Source organism: Barbus barbus (assembly GCF_936440315.1).
Source record: "Barbus barbus genome assembly, chromosome: 29".
Classification (NCBI taxonomy): Eukaryota; Metazoa; Chordata; class Actinopteri; order Cypriniformes; family Cyprinidae; genus Barbus; species Barbus barbus.
In genome coordinates, this window is record NC_136757.1 from 17,574,010 (window position 1) to 17,601,366 (window position 27,357).

At 38.3% G+C, this 27,357-nt stretch overlaps 2 protein-coding genes across 2 annotated transcripts; one reads left to right on the top strand and one right to left on the bottom strand.

Annotated features, from left to right (window-relative positions):
• Positions 1–1,511: 1,511 nt before the first annotated feature.
• On the top strand, positions 1,512–10,104 carry LOC306849803 (RNA-binding protein 15-like). Its single transcript, XM_079385124.1, has one exon. The coding sequence runs from the start codon at positions 1,657–1,659 to the stop codon at positions 4,228–4,230; it is 2,574 nt and encodes an 857-aa protein (XP_079241250.1). The 5' UTR covers positions 1,512–1,656; the 3' UTR covers positions 4,231–10,104.
• A 258-nt stretch (positions 10,105–10,362) lies between these two features.
• LOC306849397 (monocarboxylate transporter 5-like) lies at positions 10,363–27,242 on the bottom strand. Its single transcript, XM_079384373.1, has 11 exons — positions 26,925–27,242; positions 26,265–26,387; positions 25,147–25,273; positions 23,116–23,248; positions 22,869–23,001; positions 22,651–22,794; positions 22,417–22,578; positions 21,221–21,796; positions 16,255–16,466; positions 13,217–13,310; positions 10,363–12,254 (listed from the first exon to the last, which is right to left on the bottom strand). Exons 3-11 carry the CDS (start codon positions 25,167–25,169, stop codon positions 12,049–12,051), a joined length of 1,683 nt encoding a protein of 560 aa, XP_079240499.1. The 5' UTR covers positions 25,170–25,273; positions 26,265–26,387; positions 26,925–27,242; the 3' UTR covers positions 10,363–12,048.
• Between the last annotated feature and the right edge of the window lie 115 nt (positions 27,243–27,357).

Here is a 27,357-nt window from a genome sequence, read left to right on the forward strand (position 1 = left end):
CAGATTGACAGTCGCTTTGGGGCAAGCATTTCCTGCTGCTTCTTTGCTTTGTGCATCGAGGATGACAGATACGCTGGATCACATTAAGTGCCAGTTTACCGGACCGTGCCGTGTTTTGGAGAGAGTTGACATGTGGTTCCAATAGAAAGGGAGGCTGACAGAAACTCTCTCCACACCCACAGCTTCAAATTCCAGCCTGATCTTTCAAGAAAGCGGAGCCAGCTCCAGCTACACATGCAAACTGATTAAATCCCAGATTAAAGGATGCGATAAAGAAATACAGTTTAGGAATACAAGAGAAGCGTTACTAAATAGATGTGAACTACAATGAAACAGACGGGATGAAAAATTTACAAAGAGAGTGTGCTAAATGTTGTAGGCTGTAAAATGACAGACACACAAGATATCCTATTGTAAGTACAAGAAATTTAAAAATCTAAGATGAACATAAACAATGAAATCTCTAAAACTTTAGGTTGAGATATGTAAAAAATTATTGACCTGTTGTAGGCCTGCAGCAATACAAAATTAGGCAGTTTGAATGACATTTGGTAGTAAATAAACTATACTTGAATAAATAAAAATGACATGTGCTAGCTTCTGCATTTCTGTCTTTAACCTTTATTTGTACTAGACAGAATAATTTGTATATAAAACACTTATTTTCTTAGCAGATAACCTTGCTTGCTGTTTGTGGACTACACAAGTAACAACTGTGAAGCTTAAGCACTTTTTGCATGTACTTCCAGTTTAAAGTGTCTGTTTGTTGTCTTAAAATATAAATATATTCCTTTTAGTATTTAACTGTGTCCTTTTACGTAACATTTTTTAATTATCTTTTCGCAGACAAAAATATATTCCGACTGTTCTGAAAATTAGTATTATTATTACTAATAGTATTAGTATTATTTATACTGCATTCATTTTTATAAGGGTGAACCTCGCAGACAATGCTAAATCAACACTGAACCGACATGGTAAAAAAGCTGGACTTCACGTTTACATTAACGTGACCCTTCCCTTCACCTCAGAGGAACAGGCAAACATCACCATCTGTTGGACATAAAGTGAACTTCGAGATTTGTTCTTAGTTTTATTTATTTGACCACTTACAATTTATAAAGATTATAGAAGATCATACATTCTTAATTTAAATTAAATGTGAGGTGAAATTCCCAATCTTTAGCATCAACACTTTTTACTTAAAACAATATAGGCTATATATTTTCTTCCTGCATGATTTGTGGATTTGTCATGTTGACAAAAAATATCGAATAGAGTGCAGAAGCAGATGTAATATTTTCAATGCATGTCCTCACAACTTAAGATAAGATTAGTTAAATGTCACCTTTCTTGTGTCTATGGTAAATATTTGGCGTTTGAAGCTAAAATGGTGCACACCGAGACTGGGCGCTGTACGGGAAGTCTTGATTGACAGACAGAGCGACCAATGGCGTTGATGTTTCTCAGAGATTCAAGCCAATCAAAGTCGACGGGCGGGTCGTGTTTTAGTCTTGACAAGATGGCGTATGCGGTTGTTTTGCCGCAGGGACACTGAATAAATCATACAGTTTCTCGTGTAAATTCGTCGACACTGCGGTAGCATAACTGTTAAAAAGTGTTTTGTTAGGAGCGCAAAGCCAGAGGACATCTAACATGAAAGGGAAAGAGCGGTCGCCGGTGAAAAAGCGTTCAAGGGCCTTGGATGATATACGAGACAGGGGAGGAAGCCATCCGACCAGTAAGAAAATGGGGGTTATCTCGATTTCTGGCGGTGGAAGCAACAACGGCAATAGTTCGTCTAAAAGCGAAGGGGGTTCTGCACGACGGGGGCTGATCGGAGATAAAAGAGACGGACGGGATTTTGACGGACATGTCTCCAGTCGGACTGGAAATAACCACGGTTACACCAGCCCTGTTGCGAGCTCGAGCGGCAAGAATCACGCCTCGAGTCTGTCCTTAGAGGCGGCCGCGCGCACCAACTCGCGCGGAGAGTCGCGCGCCCCGCTTCCCACAAACGAAAGTGAGTACAAAACTTTAAAAATCAGCGAGCTCGGCTCCCAGCTGAGCGACGAGGAAATCGAGGACGGCCTCTTTCACGAATTCAAAAAATTTGGCGACGTGAGTGTTAAAATCAGCCGAGTCAATGATGAGAGAATCGCATTCGTCAACTTTAGGAGACCGGATGATGCCAGAGCGGCGAAGCACGCGCGAGGCCGGCTGGTGCTCTACGACCGTCCTTTGAAAATTGAGGCGGTCTACTTGAATAGGAGGAGAAGTCGATCTCCTGTAGATAAGGACCATTTCCCTGTAGTAGCAGGCCACAGACATTTGCATACCCAAAGGCCGCTTTCTCCAACCGGTCTGGGTTACAGAGACTACCGGTTACAGCAGTTAGCGCTGGGTCGGCTTCCTCCTCCTCCCCCACCGCCACCCCCGCCGCTACCGAGAGAGCTTGAAAGAGAAAGAGAGTTCGCCTTTTATGAAGCCAGGGCGCGGCCTGCGTACATCGCGGAGCGTGCCGCCCCTTTTCGCGAGGAGGACTTTATCTCTCCCGAGGACGACCAGAGAGCCAACCGCACACTGTTTCTGGGTAATTTGGATATTACTGTGACTGAAAATGATTTGAGGAGAGCTTTTGAACGATTTGGGACCATCACAGAGGTGGACATTAAAAGACCCTCTCGAGGCCAGAGCAGCACCTATGGCTTTCTTAAGTTTGAAAATTTGGACATGGCCCATAGAGCAAAAATTAGCATGTCTGGAAAAGTTGTGGGTCGTAACCCCATAAAAATTGGCTATGGCAAAGCCACCCCCACCACACGCCTGTGGGTGGGTGGTCTTGGACCTTGGGTGCCTCTGACTGCACTAGCCAGGGAATTTGACCGCTTTGGCACTATCAGGACTATAGACTACAGAAAAGGGGACACCTGGGCTTATATTCAGTATGAAAGCCTGGACGCTGCTCAGGCGGCCTGCACACACATGCGTGGATTTCCTCTCGGCGGTCCCGACAGGAGGCTGAGGGTGGACTTCGCTGACACAGAGCACCGCTACCAGCAGCAGTTCTTGCAGCCCCTCCCTTTGCAACACTATGAAATCGTGGCTGAGTCTTTCGTCCATCGCGCCACCCCCGAGGCCATCAGGGTCCGAGAACGGACTCCCCCACCACTGCACTTCAGAGAACGAGAACTATATGCTGGGGCTGAATGGCCTGCACCTGCCATCCGTGAACGTGTACGGACTCCTGCCTTCGAGCCCCTCGAACACTTGGAGCGCGAGCGACGGCGAGAGGCATGGTCACTGGAGAGGGAGCTGCCAGGCAGGGATGCTGCACGCAAGCGGCGGCTCATGGAGGACGGGAGACATCTGGAGTGTTCACCTGACAGCAGCAGCGAGTGGGCAGCCCGTCGTCGCAGGCCGCCATCCCTCGAGGGCAGCCCAGGAGGTAGCAGTCGAGATGGACGATTCAGCGACTCCGAGCGGCCAGCGAGAGCAGACCGGGTGTCCCCTGCACGAGAGACCCGCAGCAGCCTGGACCGAGGCCCTGGTGAAAAGCGCATCAAAGGCAGCAGCAGCCTCTCAGAGACCAGTGTTGGCGCGAGTCCTGCGGAGAGAAAGCGCAAAGCGGGCGATTTGGCCAAAGGTGCCTCCAAAAGGGACCGATCTGAGAACAGCTCCAAAAGCAGCCAGGCTTCAAAGCAGGATGCTGGGGGCAAGCTGAGCATGGCCTGGAATGGCATGCTGCTCCTAAAAAACAGTAACTTCCCAGCCAGCATGCACCTCCTGGAGGGGGACCTGAGCGTCGCCAACAGTCTCCTCATCGACGGCAGCATGGGTGGTAAAGTCACACAGCTGCGCATCACACAACGCCTTCGCCTCGACCAGCCCAAGATCGACGAAGTGTCTCGGCGCATCAAAGTCGCAGGCCCAGGCGGGTATGCGGTTCTACTGGCGGTTCCGGGCAGCTCCGAGGAGACTTCTTCTTCGGACCCAGCAGCGTCGACGCAGAGGCCCCTGCGCAACTTGGTTTCGTACCTGAAGCAAAAGCAGGCCGCCGGGGTCATCAGTTTACCCGTCGGGGGCAGTAGAGATAAGGACAACACTGGGGTCCTGCACGCATTTCCACCATGTGATTTCTCTCAGCAGTTCTTAGATTCTTCTGCGAAAGCTCTTGCCAAAACGGAAGAGGACTTCCTGGTCATGATCATTGTGCGAGGAGCATCTTAACAATCATAATACACACAAAAGTGTTGTTAAATGCAAGCTTATCTAAATGTCTCTTAATTGCATGCTCTCTGAAGCAGAAGTGGTACTAGAGTAAAGGGCAAATGTTATTACCTGCTCTGCCAAACATGTACAAAAAAGAAAAAGGCCCATTCTTATAGCAAAGTTTAGCTCTATAGCAATATATTTGTTTTCATTTGCAATTCATTCAGAGGTCTAGTTTGTGATAAGTTGTACCCTGCATAAAAGAATGAACGATGTTGGGAATATTAGAATAGGAATTTAATTTGCTATTGGTCATTAAACGCTGTCTAGTTCCAACACTTCCTATCAACATGTATTTCAGTCAGATTCCAGACAGTCATCCCTGTACAAAATCCTTTTTGTGAATGTTCATTTCGTTCATGATTATCAATTAATCTGATTTAATGGGAACCTGGTTTATGTGTCTTGGTGCTTTGAACAATCATTCAGTAATGGGGAGTGTAATATAGGTATATAGTCCTGTAGGCCACTAAAACAGGCAGAATATTTTGCTCAATGAACTGCATGTTGATGCTAGTGTTGTACAGTAAGCCGTTGCAGAGGTTTAATATATGTAGCCAAACATGTCATCAGTGTTATATCGATTGGCACAGGCTGCATTTTTAACACCCCTTTATCATATTAAAAATAATTTGTGAACGCATTTTGGTTATAAAAGTAGATATTTCTAAGCCCTCCTTAGACCAAAGCCTAAAAGGTATTCTGACATACTGTTTTCATATTTTTGGGTTACATTTGAAAGGTTTTGAATGAATCATAATTCTGGTTTCAAAGTGAGATGTTTCTGTTTAAATTATAATGGTTCTCAGATAATTAATTTGATTGCTTAAGGTGGTTTTAATTTAACCCCCCATAGGACTGTCATAATTTCCCAGGTAAAACATATTTACAGTGATATTGTTAATAATGGTAATCTTATGAAGGTCTCTTTATAAAGTTAAAGAAAAAAGGTGCATTTGCTACAAAAACAGACTTTTCCATTCATCAGTGTAAAGTGCATGTTCCCTATAATGTGATATTGTCATAATCACCCGTAACTTGCTAGATATGCCATGTGGATAGCACTAAGAAATTAAGGTGTATAACAAATGTAAAAAAAAAAATCAAGCCCACATATTTGTACAAAAGACTTGGTGACCTAATGATATGGTTCCTGTGCAACTGTAAGACAGTCCTACGTTTTATTTAATTGACATGCTTTTAGTTGACAATATAGACGTACATTTAAGTATGTTTTTAGTTTGAAATATTACACAATGTTGTGGTTCTTAGGTGTCATTGTTTGAATGGTTTTAAAATGGCAGTCTACACTTTTCTCTAAACTCCTGAAGTAGAAATTTGTGTTCTTAGTGTTTTTAGCTAATTGCAGTGTACTGATCTGATGCATAACTAACATCTTTTCATGTATGACTTTTCTATTCACACTAAATTGTGTTTTAAAAGTTGATTGCTTGGTGATTTCACAACATTACAGCTATTTGTGTACATGAGTAAATGGACATACTGTACGTTCAGGACAGGAAATGGACCGTTCCACAAGTGGACTTCACATGGCTGGAAGCAGAAAGGATTGTTTGAAATGATGATTCAGGAGCCCTTTGGATGCACAGGGGCAAGAGCTTTCCATTTAGTGTTAGTGTACTCTCACTGAGAGCATCTTCCTGCTTGTGTAACTGTTTTTTTTTTTTTTGTGCTTACAGTTCCCGTATTTAAACGGAAATAATGACACTCTTGATTTGTGCAGTGTTTACCTAATTTCTTGATTGGGGGAGAAAGAGGAAGCGGTCACTCACTCCTTGCACAGCTTCTGACGTGGCTGTTTGTACACACACAAAAAGTGCACTGGCCCCTCATTTGATTATATCACGCTATCAATAAATTGTTTCATTTGAGGGAGAAAATGTTTATTCGTTGGAAATCAATTGAAGAACGCCTGCCGATGCTTTTTTCGGTTGTGTTTCGGGAGGAATTGTTGCTCGATTGCTTGTTTCTGCTCAGGAAAGAGAAATTCTCCTCCGGGATCAGTCATGGCAGTGAGAGCGAAGGGCGAGAGAGGCTCAATGTTGTTGTTGATCTGTGTTTTCCATCCTTGCGTCCTGGAGTAGCCTCACGTGCTAAGTAACCTGAGGGCGCTGCTGCTCCCCCCAACCCTCAAACAGATCAGGGAGAAGCTTTGAGAATGAGTGGAGAGATGATGTTTGCGCAGACCTTCACCTAAACTGAAATCTTTCGATTCTCCCAGGCTGGCGGCTGCTTCCTGTATGTGTCCTTCATCTGGAAGTATCCAGGCTTGCTGTAACCGGTCCGGCCGTACTATGCATTGCCAGCACGAACCTCAAATCAGTGATTTCCAATTCAGAGGAGCAGGCGTTTGTTTCCCATCCTTTGATTTCGTCCAATATGATTTTGTTTTGCTCCATTGAAAATCAGTGAAGGAAGAGGATTTAGAAAAGCCAAAAGCATTTTAGCCTTCAAAATTGTGTCTGACTCAAATCGAGTTTTGATAGTTTTGTTTCTTAAACGTTTATTTTCCAAAAGAGAAAACGATGATCAGTACGTGGTAAATTGACCCTTCGTTGTGAAGAACCCCTGAAAGAAAACATGCTGCCTGTGTGAACTCCACCCAGAGTTAACCTGGAGTTTGCTTGCGAGGAGCCTCATCAGAAGGAAGAAAATGAACTTCCCTTAGTCAGATGTCCGGTCAGCTGCATCGCTTCACCAGCAGCTCGTTCAGGCCTCTGGCGTGAGGATCCAGACCAGTCCTCTGGTGTGGGTGGTGAGTAGGGTGTATTTGCTTTATACCAGGTCTTTAGACTTTAGAAGTCTACCTGGTGCAGGTAAGTGTCAGTTAAGCAAATACATTAGAGCATTGCCATTGGTTGTAACTCTGACATCTTGGCCTGTAGTCTCCAAAATCATATTTATTTGTTTCTTCTGGGGAAAAAAAGAAAAATTCAGAAATATATTAATATTATAAGTAGGAGATTATTGTGCATGTGATTTTACACAAAAAACGGCAACAATGATAAAATGTTAAAGCACAAGTCACCTAAAAATTACACTTATATCATTTATGCACTCTCATGTTGTTCGAAACCGTTATGCATTTCTTCTGTGGAGCAAAGATATTTTGAAAAAAAAATCTTTAGTTTTTTTGTTTTGTTTAGTTTTTTACTGAATGGGCAAATGTAGTTGAAACATTCAAAATATTTTTTTGTGTTCCACAGAGGAGAGTCATATATGATTGGAATGACTTGAGGGTTAGCAAATGATGACACAATTAAATTTTTTGAGGTAAACTATTTTAAGTTGATAATATTACATTACATTTGCGTTTTTTAAATGTAGGTAAACTAATAACTTGCCTATTATTCACAGATGCAAAATGAATTGTTGGTAGTATCCCTCAGATCATCAAACACATTCAACTGCCCGCTTCATTCGGATCATTCCCTTCTAATGACAGTAAACAACCCAAAAACACTCATTTAAAGTTATAAAATAATTAAAAGAAGTTTTTAAAATGAGGTCATGGTTGTTCTTTCATTTTAATTTTGGTTATAAAACACCGGAGATAGCTTTTACTAGATCTAAAACAATTAAATGTACAAAATTTAACATAATCCCACACTTTCTTTAAGCCTGTAATGTCGTAGAGCTCTTTATTTCCAATTAAAGCTTCACTACATTTACTTTTAGCCGTTTAGTCAGCTTTATAATCCTAACAGTTAATTTGCTTAAGAGTTCTAATGTTAATTTGAATTGTAACTTTGTAACAAGCTGTATTGTGATGATTTTTTAAAACAGGAACATAGAGTAAGACTTTCAATGTTAGGGGTTCACGGGTTCCTACTGAATTGTCTAAGCATTGTGTTTTGTTCTAATGATTGAAAGAAACAATCGATTTATTAAGATGATTATAGAAAATCATGGAACTGATCATTTAGCTCTGCTCTAAACCTCATTGATTATAGACCGGCTGAACCAAGGGCTTATTGTGTTGAATTTCTTAGTTTAAATTATAAGGGGTGTCCAAAAGATAGTTGATTACATAAGGTTGCTTTCCTTTTCTTTTTTAAATCTCCTTTTCCCTCCATAGGAGTGTTATAGTTTCCCCCTTCACACTGATATTATTCATACTGGTATACTATGAAGGTCACTTTATAAAGACAAACAAGAATTTTCTATACAAACATAGATTACTGCTCATAAATATGAATAGAATTTACATTTAGAAACATTTTATTATTATCATTAATAAAAAATGATTTTATTATTTATTATTATCATTAATAAAAAACAATTAGATGGTGTATTCAATTTTCACAGTACAGTTTTTATTTCATATTTAGAGTGTATTTCTGTTGGCGTGTCTCATTTTAAAGGCTGCTCCTTCTCAAGGCTGCATTTATTATTCACATGTCATAGAGACTGCCTCGTTTAGAAAAGTAACCATTACATTCCAAGTTAAGAGAGAAATAATTTATGCCTCGCAGAGTATAACAGTTCATTTTTATAATTACTTTTCTGAAATGAGACATCCTTGAAGACTAAGGGGGCTGACAATGCGACCTCATGAGGGCGCAGCCCTTGAAATAACGCTTTCTTAAGGAGCACAGATGTGGCACATAGTTTGACTAAAATCTGCACATATAACTGAAACAGTTGTGATAATTAATTTCTGTAACTTCATTTTCAGTTACACATGTCAGTGATGATGATAATAATCAGATGTCTCAGTCCATGGCACTCAGCTGTAGTCTCTAATGTTTTCTCTTCACCACAGTTCTGACTGACTGGCTTGTCTTCTGATGCTATGGAATGGGCCTGGTAACTTGGTAACCGGTAACACTCAAGCCCCTCCTCTGGCCTCATTTACATAATCTCTTTGTGTAGTCCAGGCACTGTTCCCTTCCCACTTTTCCAAGTAATGAAAAGAGCAAATTCAGTCTGACAGTCCAAAACATTAGCTCATTGTTCCTGGTTGTAGCTTAGTTCTCTGCATAAGCTACCACATGATGACTATAAGCCATTTCAGGCCTCACAATAAGCTTTCTACACTCTGATCTTACTAGGAATGATATTTCTACTCTGATTGTTGATTGGAAACTCAAGAAAAATGCACAAACTGAATGCAGTCAGACTTTTCTCTTTAAAGAGTTAACTCTGAACTGAGGAATCTAACGATTGTGTTAAAGGGGAAAAAAAACCCCTCAAACTGTCAGCCATTAATGCTGTAGGTGACCTATCTGCTATCTTTTATCACCAAGGGCCACTATTGTGAGAATATTTGCTGACATTTTTTAACCAGTGTCCTGATCTGAATCTGTTTCAGGTGGATAGATGTGAGTATCTGCAGAGTAATGAACGCACTTGGTTGTCTTCAGATGAAACCAGGATGGTTTGTTATTTGTTAGAAGCCTTTGTTTCCTACAGCTGAACAAACATATTTAATTATTAGTTTTTATGTATTTGAGATTTTCTACACATTATTATGTGCTGTTTTTGGTGTCCGCAGAATATCATGGTTGCATTGTAGGTATCTATTCATCAGTGATTAAACATGAAAACAGTGCATCTCATCTCGGCTCACTTTTCTGTAAGTACCAGCTCAATTTTTCAAGTTAAGCATTTTTTTGCAAGTAATTTTATTAAAATAGTTTAGAATCAAGTTGTTTATATTAATACTAATGGATGCCTATGATTTGTTCTAATACAATATATATTTTTGTATTTGAGGAATGTCTTGGAATCGATGCATTAGAAATGTAAATATACTGCTTACCAATGTTGTGCGTTACATGCAGTGTTCTCAATAAAGACAAAATCTTTTACACTACTTTGTGCTAGTTTTTGATGTTACACATGAAAAGAATGAGTGTATGTTTTAAAATGACAAATCTTAATATGAATGCAATCTCTTTTTTTAAAGACACTAATAATAAGATAATGAATGGACTTCAGACAGTGCTGTTTCAAAGATTATATGATCTGTTTTCCGGTTTGCAGAAAACTATTTTCTTTTATATTTTCCTCATAATTTAGGTAAGATCTCCCAGGGATTAACACATGTTTTACAGGAAACCCATTGGCTGTCAAATGTACTGCTGACTTTAATCGAAGTCTTGTAGATCTTGACAATTGTGAGCATTGTCAACAAAACAGGAAGAAAACACACACAACAAAAAAACTTCCATCTTATAATCCTCAGGCTATTATCATGCTATCACATTTTCCCAAAAGTACAAAATCACTAACAGTACAGTATAGCTGGTGAAGTCTGTCATTGACATTAATAGTGTTATTGTGTCCCCTTAACTGTCTTTAAGTCTAGTTTAAAACAACTTATACAAATTTTCCAAAACACTAACCCATTTCTTCAAACACCCTGCTTTCATTAAACAATTGATTGTGATAAGGAAAAGCTTGCTGCCCAAAACAAAACAAAAAAATCAGTGGCCAATGATTTCAATGGCGTATTGTTATTATTTGTTAAATTGTCACATTTGTGCGTCTTGCTCATTCTAGGAAATACTTAGTTTGTCATTACTTGGCTGATGAAAGAAAAGAACTGGACATTCCAGAACATGGACTGCCTGTTAATTGACGCAACATTCCAGCAGCAGTACATCTTTCGGGCCTCTAGAGGGCAACAGCTCACACAGAACCACATTCCCAGAGAGAACTACAACATGTGAGCAGTAACGAGATTTCTATCAACACAGGACATGTTCAAATGCATAGATTGATAAATTATATTTCTATTGCATCTTTGGCTCTCATCACAGGATATTTAGCACAGTCATTGTGTACAAAGGAAAACAGTGGTGATAAACAGTGCGCTGTAGTATACCCAACAAAATCAAAATGAACCTAAACATAAAAATGACAATAAGTATAAAGGATTTGCACTTTAGAGAACGCTCAATATAAATGCTCAACGTCTGGGCCTCTTGTACAGGTACACGTGAACCCACAAGCCAACTGACCTAATTCTTGCGAAACTTGGCATCAGAAGAATATTCACTTGTATTCACACAGCGGTTTGTTCCAAAAAATCTCTTGGTAGTTGTCAGCAGTAAATGACAGTGTGACTGATTTGGCTCCAGTGGAAGAAGAAGAAAAAAAAAAAGAAGTCCATGTCTGGAATATTCTGGCCTAAAATGCCTTCCAGTTGGGGCACCAATGACCAAATCTGTTGATGTCAGCCATTATGGCTTGATGCAGTCCTTTACACAGTACTGAGCTTCATAGCAAAAAAAAAAAACACATCAACAGACATGAACACGCATTAAAGGCTCAAAAAGGAGGCTCGTGGAGTCTTAATAGGCGTATTGCATAGACCCATACCATCTGACAAAATACTCTTATTTCACTTGCCTAAGTGAGCATTATGGACTCTGTGATACAAATTTACAATCATATCAGTGGAAGCATTTGAGTAACTTTCTAATGTAGGAAGATCCAAATTTATCATTGCTTACGTGGTGACGAAGGCTAATTTTGTTCTCGTGCTGATCTAATTGCCATAAAGATGGTGGTGAGAGAAGCAAGAATAATTATTTAAAACAATTCAACCATTCTCAAAACAAAGTAGTTTGCATTGTAGTGTCCTGAAGCATTCATTTATTGGTCTCTGCATTCAAATGAACATTCATTTGCTTGCCACGCTGTGGTCCCGCCAAATGTTCAGGTCAGGTCCTCTTCCGATCAGCCCTCAGAGGGTGAACCACATGACATGGTGGAAAGTAAAATGGCTTTGAGTTTAGTCATTTATTATACAACACCATTCCTCTGAGGAGCCGGGCAGAAACAGCCATTACTCCACATCAATTCTTGGTTTAGCGTCTCTAGCCGCTTTTTCCGGGCTTGCCAGCGCCTCGCCAGAGGCTCAAGGAAAAGAGAAACTGATGATAACAGATAACACACACCTGCCAGGTAGAAGGAGCAGTCGTAGGTCTGAGTGTAGTCGTACAGGAAGCCTTTGGGACGAAATGCAAAGCGTTAGACAAATATAAAACTGCAGACAGATGGAAAGTTTTCCTTAAATAGTCAATGGAGATCAATGAAAAAAAACATGGAAAAAACTCTTCCTTTACATTTATTTTTTCCTTGCACGATATACTCGAGAACGGTCAGTAACTTGAAACTTAAGATGAAACTGGTCTCATGGAGAAAACTTTCTTCACTTTCCAGCCCAGAATCTCCCCACACCTGTTTTCTGACTGGATACGCTTTTAAAACCACGGCTTGTTTTCACTATGCAAACAGTACTGGGTCATATCCGGAAAGGCCTTGGGTAGGATAGAAAAATCAGTTTTGCTTCCCTGGCTGCTCTTTTTTTTGGGGGGGGGGGGGGGGGGGGGTTGGTTGTGGAAGGGGGCCCTGACAAGATGGTTCATGTTAGCATAACTGTGTTACAGAGTTCAGGGGAAGGTCTATACTCGCCTTTCTGAAGAGGCCCCTCTTCAAGACTTGCTTTTCCAAGAACTGTACTTCACTGTAGAACTGTTCTATGTAAGGAGATTCTGTATTTGTGTTGATGACTGAGTATTCTTATTAAATAGCAGCAAATAAATGTATCTAGTAGCCTAATAGAATTTGTTTAGCAATAAATTATAATGAAAAGGAGCCATATATACTGCATATTAGTAAAACTGAATAAGTTAAAAATGCTTTAAATCTATCCAGACAGGTAATCCTATTTTTAGGTGGGTTATCATGTCTCCCATCTGTAACCCACTTAAACAGAAATATGAAACTGTTCGACCTCAGTGTCCCTCAAGCCACACACACAGATGCAAGCTTGTCTTACACGTTATCATGTCCAGCCAAGTCTTTCCAAAGCTGCTGGTTATTTTCGTGAGACATCGAGGCTACGTTCACCTATTGATGTTTATTGCTTGCATGATCTAGTCAAGGAGTTCATCCAAACTCCACATACCTGCCAGAGGAGGACCTGTTAGACAGCCAAGCCCCACAAAGAACATTGAGAACCCCATCGAGTTGTTCAGCTTTTCAGCTCCCACCAAGTCCACCTGGAAAACACAGATGGAGAAATGAATAATATTTATGACAGGTGACATATGGCAGATTATGACTTCTCTGACTAGGCCCGAAAAAAACTGAACTTTGGCTAGCAAACTTTGATAGAGAATATAGACAAGGATTTATCATTAAAGAAAAAGTGTTTTTTAAATTCCACATTCTTAGCAAATTTATAAATACACATTTTCCCCCAACAAAGCATATTTATAAATAAATCACTAATTTTAATGATAATTAAATGCAATATAATCCACCCAACACACACACACACACACATATAAAAAGTATCAATGTAAACAAATTTTGTAACAATGCCAAATTCTTATGATTACTGTCACTTTTGATTCATTTAATGCATTTTTGCTGAATAAAAATCTTACTGACTCCAAAGGTAGTGTATATATTTCATAAAATGTTCATACATTTTCAGCACCATGCAGTATGAAAAACTATTTGTTCCATCATGCTTTACTAAAGAAATTCTCTTGCCATTCATAAAGTTTACTCATATTTACTCGTAATAGAACAGATGATTTGCATATTACAATCAAACAAGCAATGGCATTGTGTTGATGCAAATGGTATATATATATTTTTAATTGCTTTCTTGAGGTTCAATATTTTATTAGTCAATAAATGGGATAGCTCACCAAAAATTACAATTCTGCAATTATTTACCAACCCTCAAGTTGTTCCAAACCTGTATGAGTTTATTCTTTTGAACATAAAAGAGTTGCGTGTCCCCATTGACTTCCATAGTACAGAAAAAAAAAAAAAAAACTATGGATGTCAATGGGGACACGCAACTCTTTTATGTTCAAAAGAATAAACTCATACAGGTTTGGAACAACTTGAAGGTGAGTAAATGATAACAGAATTTTCATTTTTGGGTGAACTATCCCTTTAATTCTTTAATAAGATATTTTCATAACTACTTCTTACATGCACATTCAACTAGCATATTTAATGTCTATACATGTTGGCAACAGACTGTTTTCCCTCAGGGGCTTTTTAAGAACTCATTTGGTCTATCTGGTTCACTGAGAGAGATTCCAGGTAGTAAAAAATATTTGAAAGGTTAAACCTGAGATTCCTTCCAGAGGAACGGGTGTACTGCAGTGGCGGCTGTCAATCTAGCCCTCTCTCCTTACACTGCCCTTCGCAGTATTACAGCACAAGAACTCAATGTCTCAGTACTAGAGACGTATAATACGTGTGTATAATCAGAGCTGGGTAGTAACTGATTACATGTAATCTGGATTACGTAATCAGATTCCAAAAATTAAGTACTTGTAATCAGAGTAAATTACATTTGAAAATACTCGTAATCAGACTACAGTTACTTTTTTATGGATTACATGATTACATATTATTCACACAATAGCAATAAATTATTCATAAATCATTGATTCGCCCCAATTTCTCTTTTTCATCTTTTAAATTTTCCTTTCTAAAATAGCCTACTAATTATATACTTATTATATATATGTATAAATAGTCCAGTCTTGCGGACATTCACACAAAGATCAGTCATTAGTCGGGTGGCGAACATTGCATCAACTACTGATGAACACATTCATTTTTATTTGAATTATTACTCTGTAGGTTTTTTAACCATGTATTATTAATTATAACTAATTGAAATGAACATATTCATGTTATTTCTTAGATACATGTAATGCAGGCGTTCCAAAACCTTATTCACCAAATATATTTGCTTTAAGTACCCTTGAGATTTTAAAATAAATATTTCAATAATTCAGTATCACATTTGCATGTTCACGGTTTCTTTGATGTTGATTAATGATCATATGGCATGCAGGTAAATAAAAATATTTAATCTTTTTTAGTAAGTGTTTTATTTAAAACAAAGACTATAGAAACGCAAAGACTGTTCACTCCTATACTTATGAATGGGAGAAACTGCAACACGCAATATGGAGGAATAGTCCCACCTTCGAAACCCATAGAAACCTGACTAGACCTGCCAATCCACATGCACAGTATAAGCAGGTTATGATTCAGCATGCACATTGCTGGTCTAGCTTGAAAAATAAGCTTTTTAAATGCTATTTGAGCATAAGAAACAACATTCATGGGGCAATTAATTTCAGATTTTTGTTGCTGATTTGACATAATGTGAGTTCAGCGAGCAGTTTTTGAGATTTCAGGATTCTCCTGTTCATTAAGATTGTCTTGTATGAGCTTACTGGAGGCGTTGCAAATATGGCCGCCAAGTGAAGAGACTTTCCTCAAAAGGGAGTTCAAATAAAAAATAAAATAAAAAAATTAAATAAAAAAAGGGAGTTTGTTTTAAAATGATTTTATTTTTTATCATTTAATTAATTGTCAGCTTTTCATTAAACTCACAACCCCCCTGCAGTTCCATTACGAACCCTAGTTTGGGAAACTGTAATATAATGTTTAATGCGCTTCATGTTGTAAATTACAATGAAGGGAGCAAGTTTTCTTACTCTTTGCATTTTTTACATCATTATGGTACAAGATAATGCTATTTAAATCAATGTGATAAACGAGTTAAATCAAAAGTAATCTAAAAGTAATCTGATTATATTACCTAAAATGTGTAATGTAACAGATTACGTTACTGACTACAATTTTTGTCATGTAATCTGGAATCAGTAACGGATTACAATTTGTAAGTAATCTACCCAGCTCTGTGTATAATCCATGAGCACGTATAATACGAGTGAAGGAAACTGTATTAGGATGTCCCCATATCCAATCAACAGAACTGAGCTCATAACTCCAAAGACATTCTTTCAAACTGCTGGTAACACTGAGAACAATGAAAGTGACGAAACAACTAAACAGAGACAACTGAAATTTCATTTTTAAACTAAACTAAGTATATTATCTATATCTACACATTTATACATGATCTTTGCAAGGCCCAGGCCTTCCAGTACTCACCAGCACAGGAAGTAGGAGAGCCATGTACCCCCCACAGAAGATGGCAAAGAAGACAGCATAGACCATGAGCAAGATGTATGAGGTGGCCAGAGGGGAGAGAAGATTGACCACACCACACAGGATCAGGTAGGCCTTATGGCAGTGATACTTGTGAACCAGATTCCTGTCTGTCACCCAGCCAGATGCAAGTTGGGCCACCGTCTCTGTTATACCTGTGAGACAGAAAAACTGTTGTATTGATGGACTGAAAACGGACCACTTAGTATTAGATTCTTCCAGTGTTTCATCCTTATAGAGTATTGCTGCCTTATATTAATTTTATGGAATGTTGTTCCAAACCTGTTTGACCTCTTGTAAAGGTAACTTTACAAGGTACAAAATGTGTGACTAAGGTTCAAAAGGACAAAAACATTGGTGATCTAAATAGCTAATATAGTATATTACCTTAAAGGTTTTTTTTTTTTTTTACTTCCAAAATATAAGTCGCTATCATGCATACACATACTACAACATCTTTTTACATTGCTTGTACACATGAAATATACCTCGGTTTCTCCCAACATGGAGAATACAGAGGTCAATATTAGTAACAAATGAAAAAAAGAATGAATAATAAATAAATAATGCATATTTTAATTCTTTGAAAAAGTAACTCGGGTATTCTACAGTTCAAACGTTTGGGGTTGGGTTAAGATTTGATATGAAATGAAATGAATACTTTTATTTAGCAAGGATGCATTACAGTAAACAATAGTGACAGTAAAGACTTTTATAATGTTACAAAATCTTTCACAAAAATGTTATTCTACTAAACTTTATTCATCAAAGAATCCTAAAAAAATGAATCTGAATTACTAAATATTAAGCAGCAAAAACTAATATGAAAGATTTCATACAGCAATTTAAAATGATTTATGAAAAATCATCTAAATATTCCCCTTAAGAAAAATAAGTTTATTCAAGTGTGCTATTAATATACTTCTTTTAAACTAAAAAATTGGAAAGTATACTTTTAGTTGACTTTTTATGTACTTCTCAGAAATGGGCTTTACGTACTTCTCAGAAATATACTTAAAATGACATGCAAGTATACTTGACATACACTTAGAAAAAGTCTAAATATATTTGAGATATATTTGTGCTCTAGAATCTGTGTTTTCATTGTTATATGTTAGTACACATCTTCTGTACACAATTTCCAAAAAACACAAGCGAAGAAAAAACCGAAACAACAGATACTTCCAATCCACATGTAATCTAACATAATCATCAGACATAAAACAGCATCAAAACTGTGTAACGTTATGGAATAAAATGTCATCCAATGAAGAGGTAATAATGACGGTCAAGCTTTGGGGTGTTGATCGACTCCATCTACGTTTTGATTATCATTCTGAATCCAATTCATAGTTTTTCAGCTTTTTGTTCAAAATGTTGTTTATTTCTTTTCTTTTTTTTATTTTATGAAACTTACCCACATTCAAGTGTTTAAAAAAAGAATGCATGAAGCTAGAATAAAGTGTTTTTGTTTACAAGCAGATACCCTGTTCTTTCTTTTGATGTTTTGCATGTTCAGATATTCATATAACAAAATATATACAAATTAATACCTAAATAGGGACATAGTAGTACTTAAAGTATAATATAAGGTTCAGGTAAAGAAAAGTATGCTTTTATATACTAGAAAGTGGGCCAATTTAGTCCCAAGGAGTATTGAAATAGTGCACTTACAAGTATACAACATATACTACTAGTACACTGATAGTTGTATACTAACTACTTAAAATATACTTGAACTTTACTTTTTGGTAAGGGTCAGCAACCATTGCTTTAGTTTTCAGTATCACATGACCTTTGTCCTCACAGGAATAAATTAGATTTTTAAATATATTCAAACAGAAAAATTATTATAAACTGTAATAATATGTGCCGCACAAAGCGTTCAGTACTGCTTTATGTTTGCTGTTGCCTGTGCCGCAGCTGTATGTCCGTGTACTGCAGAGCTTTATTGAACAGTCTAGGAAAAGACCTGAGGCAGCACTATTGCAGATTCATACATACGCAACAGATCCAAAGTGTGACATTCTCTGCTGACATGCAGACTATCACAGTTTACTGAATAGACCTACATAAAAATGCACATACACAAGATCATATTAATTCAAAACCTATTAAATCACACACTGAATATACTTACACAAAGTCCAGAGGTGTTGGTAGGATCTGACCAGCTCATATAGAACCAATGGCTTGAACTGATGCTGCAGTTTGTGCACATGTGGAGTCATTTAATGCTGGCCAGACATAAAACAAAACAGCTGCTCAATGTTTGCGTGTCCTCGGTGCGCCACTAAATGTGACATCCTGGTGTGCCCCCCTTGGACCCAAAAACATTTTGCGCATTGTTTGTGTGTTTAAATCCCAGCAGGGCCATTGAGTTTCACAGCTGTTCCTGTCATGCTTTGCACAATGAAACTTCAATACAGAATCTCAGTGATAAAAAGTAGAGGTTCCTAGTCCACAAAACTCTGTAGTGTATAGGGGGACTTTCACCAGGGTAATCAGGCATGTGACAGGTGTTTGTCTCTTTGTGTACTTCACTCAGTGGACACAAAAGGACTGGACAAATGCAATGCCCCCACTACATCAAAGACGGACAATAGGCTCTCACAGAGGTACAGAGCGCCCAAATGCATGTCCAATCGCTACCAGCTCATTAAAACACAAAACGTGTTTGGCTCGTCTCCTCACTCTCTTTTGTCCGCATTGCTGCCTCAGTGGCGCGCCACACAATGTCAGAACTGGGCACTGAACTACCAAGCCTCACGGCAGCTACTTGGGTTGTTGCTTAGCGACTTCCCCCGGCTCGCCGACAGTGAGTGACCTGCCACAAGGAGCCTGAGCGTTAGTTCCCTGCTCACCCTGTCTAATGTGAAAACATCTTTCAAAGTGCAGGTGGAGGAGGTGGGGGAAAGGAGACGTTTGGAATATTGCGATTGTCTCAACTTTGTGCACTTATGCACTATTCAAAGCCATTTTTTAGTATATACTGTATATTGCAAGTATATTCATACTGAGAATTCCAAAAAGAAAAAGTACACTTCAAATATTCGGATGATGCACTTAATTAACCAGAAAAACAAAGTGTGGAATGTTGGGCACTTCATTGACTTAACTATTGCATCTTTCTTAATGTACCGGAAGGGGAGGGTCTATCAGACAGATGCTGGATGACAAAATGTCCTTATAAAGTTTAGACACTAGATAGTAGAGTACATGATTTACAGCAGAATTTGAATTTGTCCCATTTTAAATTTAGATTATTTATTTCCTGTTTATTGAAGCTGCGTCGAAACAATGCGTATTGCATAATGTGCTATATGAATAAAGGTGTATTGAAGACCATTGAAGCAGTTTTTTCACAGCTTAATTCAGGCAAACTTGGCAGAATAAAATTACAAAAAAATGATTAAAAAACCAAAAACAAAAACAAAAAACCCAAGCAGCCTCTGTGAATAAGTGATGCTAAACTTACACAACTGCACTTTTCTGAGCCACTATTTAATTGATTTACGAATTTACATGATTTTTGCTTGTGGTGTCTTTCAAAAAATTATTATATATATTAGAGACATTGATACATTTTAAGTGTGGCTCCAAAAGGTGACTTTTTGGGCCACTATATAAAGTACGGATGTACGATAGTGTTTTATTTTTTATTTATTTTGACAAAATAGTTTATCATTTTATTAACGGACATTCATCAGTTATCAGCTATAACATGAAAATAACTATCAGCTCATCATATCAGTCAGAATTTCAGTAACAGTGCATTTACAATTCTAAGATAAAGCATGAATTTCAAGTAAATTGTACAGGGTGTAACATAAAAAAAATCAATAGCGTTTACTATTTTGCTCTTGCACTATCGACACCATTTTCCTGTTTGATACTGTAAAACTGCTTTGATACAATCTGTATTGTATAAAGCGTTATATAAATAAAGTTGAAGAAAAACAAAAATAGACATGTTGCAAATAGTGAGCCTTTATCAGGGTGTGTTTTGCAGAAAACAAACAATTGGGTCAATAGGGTGTCTCATGTTTCCTACATACCCAGACAAAACGTTGGTAATAATTTTTTTGCTGAAAAAGTTTCCATTTTAATAAAGGCTTTTTAATGTTAACATAAGTGCCTTGTATTTATTGTTTCTCTAAAGAACACCATTAGAGGTAATAATCAACACCCTTAAAAGCAATATCTCGATAATCTTAAAAGAAAATGTTTAAGTAAACATATTCACACTCTCTTTCATTCACTGTGGCATTATTGATAGGGCACTTACAAGCCCTCTGGTTTTAACCACTATGTCAAAGTTCATTTTTTATGTAAGAGCACTCATTGCGTAACACTGCAGAATTTAAACTGCTCACAAATAATTAATGTGAAGTTGGCTGCATTTTTGCATCAACCCTTTAAAGCCCATATTAGAGCACATCTCGCTGCAAAGCACAATGACCATAGTGCATCTATCAGGTATGGCTTTGTGGCTTTCCTGGAATAGGCTACATCCCTGATGAAGACAGAAAAAAAACCAGCTTCGCTAATGACATGCTGTCCACTAGCACTGTCATTACATGGTCTTTTGTCTCTCCATTTTCCACAGCATAGCTCAGCAATGCTTACGTCCTATTGATTTCGTCTACTGTTACACATTATTAGTGTACAGTTGAACTGTTGCAGCCAGAGAACAGCAATAACAAACATGCTGATTAGAGGACTTTTTTGTGCAATAGGTAACTTTTACATTTAAATAATCTTATAACCTTTGTCACGAATCCTTTATCTATAATTTTGTTGCGAATGCAAAATTAATTCTGTAAAAAGCACTTAATACTTAAAATAGATGACAGTGGAAAAACAAGAATCTAGGGTTACATAGGTTGATCAAAGTAATATGACTCACCAGCCACAGAGATGATGAAGGAAGCATCCATAGGGTCGATGCCCAGGTTCCGGGCCCTTGCAGACAAATGGAAGTAAGGGATAAAATATGCCAGCTGACTGAAGACCAGCGACCAAGTGTAGATGCAAAAGAAAGGGTTCTTCAACAGTGAGAAGTCCAGCACTTTTTTGGGGTTTTCAGTAAGATTTTCTGTTCTGCTGTTCTCAAGTAACGAATCCACAGGAGAAACCCCATTCATCTCAGGGGAGGTTTTCATTTGGCTGCCGTCTGTACCATTTACCCCATTCTGGATAGATTTTTTGAGTTCAAGATGTGGGAGAGAATTCTGTTCATGAACGGGGTTCTCTATTATAAGTGTGTCCCTGTGAATGGGAGGTGAGCTGTCCAGTTTGGAAGTGCCATTGGATATAGATCTGTTGCCATTCATACGGTTCTTAAGAGGATTTTTCTCAGATCCAGCTTTATGAAGGGTGGAGTTTGACATGGGAGAAGCTGGAGGTCTAACATTAATGGGCCGCAAAAGCATCCCAGAAGCCACCAGGTTCAGCATCAGGCCTCCCAAAATCAAAAGAGCTCCTAGACACAGAAGAGAAACACATGAGTGTCAATGATAATATTTTAACATGTAATAATAATACTTCTTTCTTTACTGTAATATAAGGACACCCTGACATTTTTGAATTCATGCTCATAAATTCATAAAATTAATTAAAAACATACTTATCATTTAAGAGGAATATTCAAATCAATGGCTGCATTGCATTTTTAATGTATTTTCGGATAAATTATTAGATCCAGAAAAAAATTAGTCACTACATTAAACCAAAAATTACTTTTTAGCCTTAAAAAAAAAAGACAGTTATAATGTTACTCAAGAGTTCTATTTTAATGTTGTTCTTTAAACTTCTAAAAAACACCCACTCTTTCCACACTAAATCATGAAAGATCATGGGACACTGAAGACTGGAGTAATGGCTGCTGAAAATTCAGTTTTGCCATCAAGTTCATTTAAATAGTAATAAAATGTCATAATATAACTGCTTTTATCAAATAATGAGCATAAAAACTTCTTTCAAAAATATTTAAAAAATCATACCGACCCAAAACTTTTGAACAATAGTATATTAATCACACACCAGTTAACGATTTATACTGATATTACAGATTTTATAATAAAGTAGCTGAAAGCCAATTACCCTGCCAAGTATACTGATCCAAAAGCAGCTGAGTAAAAGGAGCGAGGGCAAAGGTCAAACCCATGCCAGAGCGTCCAATAGAATATGCAGTTGCCAGCCTCTTTTGGAAATAGGTCACTGTGACAACAGATGTGGCCTGATAAAGAAGAGCAAACCCGAGACCTGGAAAAAATAAACATTTTGTGGATACATTTTTGTTACTCACTTTTATTTTTCATATAAAATAAAACTCACCAACAACTATCCCCATGCTAAAGTAAAGGTAGATCACGCTGCTGGCAAATATGCTGGAGATGAAGCCGGCGCTGACAAAAAACGCCCCCACTATGGAGGTAACTCTGTTCCCCAGCTTGGCACAGGCCACCGAGGCCAATGGACCTAACGGGCCACAAACAAAACTGGGTTTATGACCTGTCATATTGGATCGAAGATGGTTGCTATGGTGACCGTACCTCCAGAGAGCCTGAGGCTGGACATGATGGATCCAATCCAGCTGATGCTCTCGGACGAACCTCCAAACTCATCCTGCAGTGCCACAAAGAAGATCCCAAAGCTCTTCAATGTACCCATTACCAATACGTTCACCTGAAAAAACAAAAGCAGATTCAACTGATTTCAGCTCAATACAGATCACCTCAATTGTATCATGGCAAAAAAAGCTCTAAATCAGAGTCTCTAACAGTAGGATTCATGACATACCAGGAAACAATGCAGAACCACCATCCAACCCCAACCGCCATCTGGTGGATCCACATAAACAACCTCCTTCTTTTCTTTCTTCATGGCCATGTTTTTTTCTTCAGAGCAGGAGGTTTTGGCAGCCTTGCCATCACTGAAACATCCCAACATTCACTTAACATCAACCAGTGAGAGATACATTTTCATAAAATTATTACCTCTTTACCATCTGAAACATACAACCCCTTACAGATGAAAGGTTTCCAAAAACACAATAATTAATCAATTATTATTATATGAACAGGTTCAATTACAAATAAAAAGGACAAAAACAAAAGTATCAAAACACTGATAAAACAGAATGTAAAAATGGCAAATGTGATAGTTAATTTTTAATCTGATCCTGTTACTCCTTTGCCCTTTTTACATTTGGACCCAAATACAGTATCAACAGCAAAATGTGGTTTGATCTGGTGTTATCTGTTAAACATTTTCTAAACCCAGAATGCAGTGGACTGTGATGACATCAGTTCCATGGGTTATTCTATTTAGAGTGGTTAAATTTTGAGTAAACATGAGGATGCCACTGGTTTAAACTGGTTATCAGTATGAGTTGGACTGTTCTGGATCTGGGCCTGAGACCTCTTTATTTACAGCTGATACAGCTGAATACAATGTGTGTCTAGTACAGTGTTCAAAATGACACAGAGAGACTGAGCGAAAGAACGGTCAAAGGCTAACGGGTTCGTCCAAACAAACACCTGGCATGAAGTTAACTGAACGGCGAGCCCCTGTGCAGAGATGGTGGATCGTTTGAATTATTTCACAGAGATAAACACTTGCTCAACTACAAATACTGAGCAATCAAATTCATCACCTCAGGTCATTCCAGCTGAACAAATTCATGCAGGAACATGAGATTTGCTTATCTACAACTGTATAGAAAATATAAACTTTTTTCTTAATGGTAAAGTTCACTAAAAATATACCCGCTCACAATTGACTTGCCTTCATTTTGTTTTAAACCTGTATGATTTGCTTTCTTTTGTGGAACACAAAAAAGGAGGCATTTAGCATAATAATAGTTGATGGGAATCAAGCCCCAAAAAGCACAAAAAGAAGTATAAATGCACTATATCACAAGTCTTTAGAAACCATTCAATAGCCTTAAATGAGAATTTAAAATGTAACACTTTATTCACTGCATGGTCCATTCACTTTCAAAAGAGCTGCTTGGACATTCTGCTAAAAGCATCAACTTTGTGTTTCCCAGAAGAGAGAAAGGCATACAAATTTTGCAGTAAATGACAACAGAATTTGCTTTTCTGTGTGAACAATCCCTTTATCTAAAGCCGCTATGTGTGCAGAACGTTTAAAGACAAAGTGATCTGGAAATTCATAGCTTCACTGACGAAAACATAACAGAAAATATGTGGTTTGTAAAGCTCTCGTACATAAAGTTCATTCAAGAAGTTGGCTGTTCCTTCAAGAGAAAACAGACAAGTGGAGACGCTAAAGCATGCAGAAACTGCTTAGAGGATTACAGAGCAATGAATTGGGCCAGTGTGTTGTAAGTGAAAACATTTCCTTCCATGTTCTTACCGAGGGCCACCCCAGAGTGTGTCTGTGCATGTGTGTGTGCTTGCATGCATGCATGTATGTCAGATAACATGTGTGAATGCTTCAGTTCAAGAGTGAGTCCAGGAAGTTGCATTGGAAAGGTCTACAGTCCACCCTGTTACTCCTCCTGACACTTTCACTCAAAAGGCTCTTTAAAATCCAGTGCTAATTGCATTTTGGTAATTGCCCTATATGCAGCGATTGAGTAAGCAATATATTTGGTCACAAAAGCAGTGTTTTCATTATATCATTATTGGTTATGTGACAGTCATGCAGAACCTGTCTGGTCACTTTGTTTTAAATGTTGGAGAACAATCAGTAAAATGAATGAAAAGGGCAACCTATACAAATGTAAAAAGATCCATCTTAAAAAACAAATTTAGATCTCATAATCTTAGGCAGTGGGAGAAAAACACTTTGAAAAAGACTCACCTGTGTTGCTCTTTTGGCAGCATAATTGTTGCACAGGAAAATGAATGACCTTGAAGGTGACAGCTTATTTATTCTGAGTCATCTTCTGCACTGGAAGCTCAACTTGCAGATCTTGCTTTTGATGAACCTGTTACACAAACTCTGTTATAACTTACTGTCTTTTGGACCTTCCCCACACAAGAATCTCTAATCATTGGGTGTCCAAGGTGTGCGTCTTTCAAATAACTAATTCTCAGAGTTTTCATGCATGCTGACAAATGCATGACGCAGTTAATGTTACATTCATTGTTAGAAATGTCTGACTGGGGGTCACTAGCTTTCATGACTGTGGTGATTTCTGGCGTGAATAGTCAGAGCACTGCTTGTGCATCAAACTTGTTAAACCGTTTTTGTGTTGGCGTACCTGTGTGGACCTTTACTCCCCTGTGACTGTGGTCCCTCTTACCTTGTGTTGTGTTTTTACAGGGGCTTGGCCTTTTTAATAATAATTATATAACCTCAGTTCAACTGAGAATTACATAAATTTTTTTTTTTTAAATCTCACTCATTGATGAATCTGCAAATGCAGTCTTGTTATTCTGACATTACAGTCAGTGGAAGGAAATCCCTTGACCTCTTCATTGATTCACTGTAATGTTTTCTAAACACATTCACAGAAGTACATTTCCACACATTGCCTCCCAGTGTCTTCACATCAAATATCTAGAGTCTAAAAAACATGAATAACTTTTCCTAATGTGAAACATAGTAGTTTGATAAGATTAAGCAGGCCTAATTTAAGAGCATGTACTAACTTTGGGATAAAGTGTCCAATTTATAATCCAGTATCACTCTTCAACGTTGCCATAAATAATAACCTCGTGACTCCTAACTTTTACTTAAACAAATGCTTGTAAAATGTTTGCAACATTTAAAGATTCTCACTGGGAACGCACTGTTCAGGACATCCCACACAGACTACAACGTTATCTTTCCTCCCCATCCTCAACTCAACCGTACGACAACTAACCGTGCGGTTGTGTAGTTAAACCTCTAAAAACCTAAGCTTAGTTCATAGTCCTATACTATGACACAAAGTAGAGGCGAAAATCACGAGGAGGTTGCACTTATGCACTTACCTCAAACGCCAGAGAGCCGATGCTGTCACGAGCTGTGCGCAACCGCATAGCGCTCGTGTGTGCATCGCGCGAGCCCAGAGGCGTTCATGAGAATGCGCGCTACTGGAGTACAGTACTTTACACCTATCGATAACAGTCGATAGAAAAAACACCGTCAGTTAAACCTCTGGCATTATATGATCATGCTTCACGTTCTGATAAAACATATCGGGTTTTATTTTTCTGTTAGTTATGCTAAGTACAATTCTGGAGGAAAAAATAGCCTAAATAAAAAGTTAATCGCATTTAGCTAGCCTACCTGTCGTTTATAGCCTACGCAGTCGTATTAGATTGTTGCAAAAAGGTTAATACATTTGAAAAGTAAATAAAATTTTAAAGAACCATAAAATTATACCCTAACCAAGTTATGTATTTTATATAATTATGCTTTAATGAACACAGAAATCCCTCAGAATATTACTCATCACACGCCGTTGAAATCAACCTAAAGCATATAAAAACTATTACCAAATTGACGAGAGAGTGAGAGAGAGAGAGAGAGAGAGAGAGAGAGACTTAAACTTAGCCTTGAAAAACTTCGGATTTGTGTTAGACTTGAGGCAACCGAAAAAAACTGTCAACGACTATTTCATAAACGCAAACTGGAAAAGAAGGACTTACCATATTTCCCGAAACGATGTCAGTCATTTTATTCCCGGTTTCACTTGTTAAGACTTGATCTGGATAGACGTCTCCTCACGCGCGCATCTGCAGTTGTGCTGCGGGCAACATCCGTGGATTCCCCGGTGACAGCTCCTCCTATGTGGTGATATGTCTTGTCAAAGTCATCCCTGACCATGGCTAGACTGCCTGTGCTTAATTTCTCATACTTTAAATCTCGGGGGTCACATCTGAACCCTCGGACCGGCACAGATCGGAAGCAATGCGCTAAGGGCGTGCAGAGCCAAAGACGGCCCCTATAGTGCATTTAATGACGATGTGACCGGAACTTAGAAGCTAAGTATTGAAGTGGAACTAATTATTACAGAGGCTTTCCTGGACTGTGGCTATTTGAATGAGGTCAAAGCACTACACTGTGACTGCTTCGGGGCAA